The sequence below is a fragment of the Ostrinia nubilalis genome, chromosome 17, assembly GCF_963855985.1.
Source record: "Ostrinia nubilalis chromosome 17, ilOstNubi1.1, whole genome shotgun sequence".
Taxonomy (NCBI): Eukaryota; Metazoa; Arthropoda; class Insecta; order Lepidoptera; family Crambidae; genus Ostrinia; species Ostrinia nubilalis.
The window spans coordinates 8,987,463-8,994,430 of record NC_087104.1 but is presented as its reverse complement, the minus strand read 5'-3'; the positions used below and the strand labels follow the sequence as shown (position 1 = coordinate 8,994,430).

General features: G+C 36.8%; 1 protein-coding gene across 1 annotated transcript; it reads left to right on the top strand.

Annotated features, from left to right (window-relative positions):
- The first annotated feature begins 1,000 nt into the window (after positions 1-1,000).
- Positions 1,001-6,733, top strand: LOC135080020 (polynucleotide 5'-hydroxyl-kinase NOL9). The gene is made up of 6 exons (XM_063974687.1): positions 1,001-1,050; positions 1,168-2,863; positions 3,191-3,407; positions 4,439-4,921; positions 5,429-5,595; positions 6,322-6,733. The coding sequence occupies exons 2-6, from the start codon at positions 1,204-1,206 to the stop codon at positions 6,576-6,578; spliced, it is 2,784 nt and encodes a 927-aa protein (XP_063830757.1). The 5' UTR covers positions 1,001-1,050; positions 1,168-1,203; the 3' UTR covers positions 6,579-6,733.
- The last annotated feature ends 235 nt before the right edge of the window (positions 6,734-6,968 follow it).

Sequence of the window (6,968 nt, the reverse complement as noted above, 5' to 3'; positions counted from 1 at the left end):
TTTGGTTTTTTTTATTACTTATCCTCATCCATCCGATCTTAGTTAGGTGAATGGCGACAGTATTCAATAGTCTAACAGTGCAACTTTACGGTCGATTTGTACAAATATTAGTACAACCACCTTGCTTCACAACAAAACTAAAGCTATAGACTAAGAGCTGGTGAACGCCAGACCTACGTCATTTTATAAAAGCTGAAAGTTTGTCAGCGTATGCTCCCAATATAGGATATAATGTTGGTGAATTATGAAGTTTGGGTCGTGGTGGCTTTGGGAGCTACCTTAAAAAAAGTGTCTGGCAAGGAGTTGGAACTGTCAAAACTGTCTGGCTGTTGGGGAAAATGCTTCTAAATATTGCCCAAATATTATACATAGAAATCAGATTTTACAGTATAACGTAAGTCTAACTTTTACGGTGGCTTTTTCTGTATATTTAATAGACTGTAATTCTACTAACGTTATACCATTAAATCTGATTTTTATGTATAATATTTGGACAATAATTACAAGTATTTTCCCTTAGATTATTAATCTAAGTATTTTCCCCAACAGCCAGACAGTTTTGACAGTTCCAACTCCTTGCCAGACAGTTTTTTTAGGGTAGCTCCCAAAGCCACCACGACCCAAACTTCATAATTCACCAACATTATATCCTATATTGGCAGCATACGCTGACAAACTTTCAGCTTTTATAAAATGACGTAAGTCTGGCGTTCACTAGCTCTTAGTCTACTAGCGAAGGAATGGTTGCAGCATGCAGTAGAGAAACGATGTTACACCATGAATGAGAAATAGCAGAGCTGTTCTGTGCCCAACATGTTGAGGAGGTGATACTGCTGGCTGCTGCAGAAAAGCTGCATCAGCTTAAAATTTTAGTGCTCTGTTTGGACTGGAAGTGACACACACAGCCTTTAATGAATTTCACTCGATATTTTTAAAACACGCATGTAAATACTAGGTTCTTCGTTTCCTGAGACAAAAATTAAAAGTTGAATATGTCAAATTGACACATGTCAAAGTCAACGTGGAAAATATCGATTTTGGTTTGTGGAGGTATCTGCCGCTTTTATTTAATTTAGAAAAACATCTTTATTAATACATAAACATGGACATAAAGACTATATTTTAAATCGAAAACTTATTGTCTAATTATATTTTATCAACTTTCAGGGTATCTAAGTACAAATTAATTGAGAAATCTTGAAAATGGACTTCTTCGAAAAAGCTCACATTGTAAAGAGAGATTCATCAAGAAAAGACCATAAATCAGAAGTGGCGGTGAAGAAACAGTTAAAACAGATGTTACATGGCTACAAGAAGAATGACAGTAATCTCATAAAGAGCTGTGAAGATACCTTTGACTCCAAAAGGTTTGAAGAGGATTCTAGTTCAGTAAGTGGTTTTTCGGACCTAAATCTCACTGATTCAAGTATTGAAATGGATGATAACAATGTGACGGTAGGTTCAGACAAAGAGGAAAAGAGTAGTCAGCATACCAAAAAGCTTCAGACAAATAAACCATCAACTTCTGATAAAAATATCAGTGAGAATTCAATTGCTAGTCTAGATTCAATTTCTGACTTAAAGGATGATATACAAACACTTTCTGACAATGTTTCCTTGGAGGTGACATTAGATTCATGCTCCATGACCAGTGATATGATATCGTTAGACACAAGTGTAGCAGATAGCATAACAGAAAATGATTTTGACGAATCTGAGCCATTTGATGTAGATGGTTCATTAGCAAATAAGATTAAAGAAAAATTAGAGAAGGAAGGACTCATTAAAAAGAGGGGTAAGAAAAGAAAAATTGATAAGAATATTGATCATGACTTTGAAGAAATTAGAGAAGAGATGATTATTGAAGAATTAGAAGACAGTTACTGTTCAAGTGACAATGATAATGGGGCGAATATTTTGAAAGAAGCAAAGAAAAAAGTCTTGTCACATGACAGTAGCAATAGTGATGCTACCTCTGCAGATTTTGAATCAATATCTGCAACTGACATGGCTACACAAAGCCTTTATGATGTTCTTGGTGAATACAAACATCCCACCACAAAGAACCTTCCATCGGAATGCCAAAATCAGTGTTCAACTAATAATTCTGGCATTTTTTCTGTAGAAGATATGACCGTTGAGGACATACAGATAAACGAAGAAAACATGAACTCCCAATCATATTTCAGTTCTGATAATGAAGAACCGATAGACAAACTTGTAAATATTTCCGATAATGATACAAGTACACAACCACATTCTGAAACTACTAGCATTTGTGACACCACCTTGCTGTCTGAAGATACATCAGATAAAGATACGTCACTGAGAACAGTAGACGTTAGTCGTTTAAGCTCAATAAAAGTTTACTATGGACATTCCTGTTGCATTTTAGTATTGAAACATCCAGCAGAACTGTACATCCATGGCAAAGTAAAAGTGAAAGCTTTGGTAGGCACTATGGAAATACTGGGGCACACATTGACAGAGAAGCCATGTAATGTATATGCACCAAATTATAACTATGCGTATTGTCTGAAGACAGTTGAAAGTGAGAATATCTCCAGCGGTTTGTTCAGAAAATTGTCTTCCGAAGGAGTTTCTATTGCTGACTCTGAAGAGATAGTCACAGATCTAGGAACAAATGATGGTGTTGTGTGTTTAAAAAAGCTTTCTAGCCCTAAAATAGATTTTGTAGAAAACAACTTTAGTGCAGCAGATTTGTTCAATAAAATGGGCAAGCATGTGGACAATATGTTGAGGAAACCATCTCAAATTCTAGGCTGTTCCTTATATTTGACAAAACCATGGACAGTATTTGAAGAGATACCATGTTGGAAGCAAGCAGTTCATTGTGGTTCAGGTAATATAATTATTTTCTTAAAAAAAAGAAAAATAAGTAAAGGATGTTAAAATTATCATATAATTTCCTTGTTAGATGCCATTTGCACATTATGTAAATGCATAATAATATTATGATGGTAATGAAATATTGAGCACCTGCTTCACTATGAAAATATTTGTTTGATGTTAACTCTATTCTACTTCTTTTTATTATAAAGTTACACTAAAGTATGAATCTGCACTCAATATCCCCACTTACAATAATTGACCTTGATAAGAAGTAGAAATTCACTATTCACTAACTTTCATGAGATTTCACTAACATATTGTAAAACATTATTTTCAGAGCCTCAAAGTCGGGGTATAATGTGCGGCGGCAAAGGGCTCGGCAAGTCCACCTTTCTGCGGTTCTGCGTCAACCGCCTACTGGAGCGGGGTCCCGTGCTGGTGGTAGATCTGGATCCTGGACAGGCGGAGTTCACGGTCGCCGGGAATATATCGGCTACAGTCGTCAATGAGCCACTGTTGGGACCTAACTTCACACATCTGAAGACTCCAGTCAAGTAAGACTCGTATAATAAATATTCTTAAGGGCCTACGCCAAAGCTTGCGCATGCGTCTATTCAGAGAAAAAGTTTGTGCAGCGCGTGGCGCGTGAAACGGGATTCCACACGACATGACGTAGACCCACCAATTTTTGGTCGAGAAGCGCGGAGTGCAAGGAGTTTGATCCTAGCATCATTATTGTAGTGTGAGTGTGCACTCATGGATAAAGCGTGTACCGATAACACTCAAACATTAGCGGAAGAATGGTAGGGCGCGTCTTCGTGGATGAAACTATCTATACGCGGCGCGGTACGTTTTAGCATAGGCCCTAAACAACTATTCCTGTTGTCCCCCACCATTTTGTTCTCCTTCCTCTTTCTGTTGGTGGAGAAAAACGTTTCTGGAATGCCAGAGACTAAACTATAGTGGAGGACAACGAAACTTTTGGTTGGGATATTTATTCATAATCGTAGACAACTTCCGACTTGTAAGGAACTCGCGAAAACATCTGCTCTCAGCTGCGCAGCTCGCTGCATAACGTAAGCATTACAAAAACGCGGTACACCTGTTAACAAGTCAGCTGCTAGATTCTTACACAAGTAGCAATCAAGTTCAAACAGATCATGATATTCACCTATGGCCTGTGCGTAGGTAAACCGTGTTTCTTCTCTTATCTCCAGGGTATAGACCTAGTAAACCAGACTGACCTAATAAACAAATTTTCTGAATTGTAACATTCTCCAGCTACCTACTAAATCACTCGGGCATGGCGGCCACCGCAAATCCGTAGTGTCGCAAACCACAGGCCGCAGTTTTAAGTTATATTGACATTGTTCGTGGTGAGCGCGAAGCTTGAGACATTTTTATGATATCGCCGAGCGAGCGAAGAATTCGATTATCTCGCAAGTCAACTAAGTAACAGTGTAAACACATCTTTAGTCTATACTGCCATCCGAGCTTTGACGCGTCTGTCGAGTCGCGGTTTACGATATTTACAAACCATATAAACTTTTAGCGATAAACGTTTTACATAACTTTCTTTTTCCAGGATGTTGAACTTAGGCATGATCAGCACAATGGACAACCCGAGACGTTACGCTGCGGCAGTTCACGACCTAATTAGACACTGCAACAACGACAAGCAATTGAAATCAATGCCCTGGATCGTCAACACAATGGGAATGTGCAACGCTATGGGCCTGAAATTAATCGCACTAGTCATCTTACAAGTACAACCTACATACCTATTGCAGATTGACCACCAAAACAGTAAAAAGAGATTCGAAACACATCTAAATCCACACAATGTTATGAAGCTTTACGATGACCGATATAGACACGAATTCATTTTCAGAAATGTCCCAAACATGGGGCTCAATTATAAATTCATTTTAGCGAATCACGCAACGAATTCTGGAAAGAATAAAACCTCGGTGGCGCCCAGAGATGAAAGATATCTTAACTTTTTAGCGTATTTTGGTGACATGTTAAAAACTCCAGACGCCACGTTATTGGGGATTACCCCCTTCGAGTAAGTACTTGCAGCATCAGCTATTCATAAATATCATTATAGTATTTTAGTATGCATGGAGGCTGGTGACGTCATATCGCGTATTTTTCGAGCACTGTTTATTTTACTTCAGATCAAATGTAATAGGTTTTAAATCTAATAAGATCTTTGGAAGTATTCTGTTAAGATTCTTCTTCGATTCATACTTTCTTAGTACTTAACTGCCTTAATTATAAAATAATATAAAACGACTTTTACTTATCAGTATCAGCACCGTTCGTTACATAGATCTGCAGACTGGTGACTAACAAGATAATGGTCCCTCCCGGAATCGAATGTGATTCACACTAATCGGCTCAGCGCGAATAATTAGTGTCATGTTTTGGTTGTGGTCAGTCTAGTCGAAAATATATGACGTCATTAACCAACCTAAAAAATAACTTTACGCAGATCTAAAGGCAAGAAGTCTTGTTTATGTTGCACGAAATCTATTTCTATTTATAAACAACGCCATGCTTTTTGTTTCAGGGTGAAATTGAGCGACCTAAATATCGGATTGAATATAAAAATCACAAATGAAGCCGTGACGAAAGTTATAAATGGCAAAATAATAGCGCTGTGTCAACTGACGACACACGATAACAGTGGCAAGGTGTTTACCCTCCGAGATAAACCGCTCGTCTGCCACGGACATGGTATGTTCGCTTTATCTTTGCGTTATGTATTATTCATAATTTAAAGAATTAAATCATGAGTCGTCGATGAACATTAAAGAACATCCGCCCTACCCTTGATAACTTCTATGTATAAACATGAAAGTACAACATCAACATTATCTCTGCTGTTTGTGAAAAGTTAAGCAAAAGTAGCCCTTATGGTTTTTAGCGTGACCTTTGATAGGACGTATTTAGCACCTGTCTATAGCAAAAAAGAAGACTATCGTTAATTAGTCCTTTGTAAAATACAAGTCCCCTTTTGAATGACATTGAAATATTACTATTTGTGATGTCACAGATGAATCATACTCGTTTTGCCTACAGATAACCAACGTAACAGGCTTCCTCTAATGATGTCATCTATTAAAATGCAACAAGTGACCCATAAAATATTTCATTGATATAAGTTTTACATTCAACCTATTGATATTATCAAAATTATATTCATTGTTTGATATAAAAAGGATATTAATGTTATCAATGTCTCAGGGTCAAACAAAAACAAAGTGTTAATACATGCAAACAACTGGATGACAGGCATTTTACCGTTAGTCGTTTCATGTGATCTTCCCAGAATTTATGTTGAATGCTAAAAGAAACTGTTGGGTAGTGTCGCAATGTGTTATCAATAAAATTGCTGCAATAAATACCTGATTAAATTTTGATAATCGTTATGGTTTCACTGTGGAATTTTTTACTTTTTAGGTCTTATAAGAGGCATCGACTTGGAAAAAGAAATGCTGTATGTACTGACACCAACTCCTATGGAAAAACTGGCTGTAGTGGATACTTTGGTGTATGCAGATTGGGTGCCAGAGCTAAGAGGTCAGGAAAAGCACCTGCCTGACGGAACTACTGTCCCCTACCGAACAGACACCACATTCAAACAGAGGCAACTTATGTTTGCACCCAAACGGAGGTTCAATCCATTACAACTGCTGAAGATGTCAAGGAATTCCTAAATTGAAACTGTCAATGATTAGTTAATAAATTTGTAATTGGAATAGATCCAAAATATCTTAAATTATAAAAGGAAGTCTAATAATTATTTTATGTTAATCCATGTATATTTGAAAGATAATTTTGTACTTACAATACTAATAAAACATAACATAGATGATTGATTTTAACTTAAATATTTCCCCATCCTAAACACCTTTGATTTATAAATGCTGTATTAAAATTTTATAAAAGTCAAAAAGAGTCTAGAAAAGAATTGTTAAAACATGGGGTTCCTTTATTACTAATAAATTATATTATATCATGCAATATGGGAAGTTAAATTTCACACAAACAATAGATTACAATAAAACTGCCCTACAGAATCGTGATCAGTATCAGATGGACGTCTC

Excerpts from the sequence above, each read along its gene's own strand:
- LOC135080020 (XM_063974687.1), top strand. The coding sequence starts at position 1,204 with ATGGACTTCTTCGAAAAAGCTCACATTGTAAAGAGAGATTCATCAAGA. Across the intron at positions 2,864-3,190 it reads AGCAGTTCATTGTGGTTCAG|AGCCTCAAAGTCGGGGTATA; the intron begins GTAATATAATTA and ends CATTATTTTCAG. Across the intron at positions 3,408-4,438 it reads CATCTGAAGACTCCAGTCAA|GATGTTGAACTTAGGCATGA; the intron begins GTAAGACTCGTA and ends TTCTTTTTCCAG.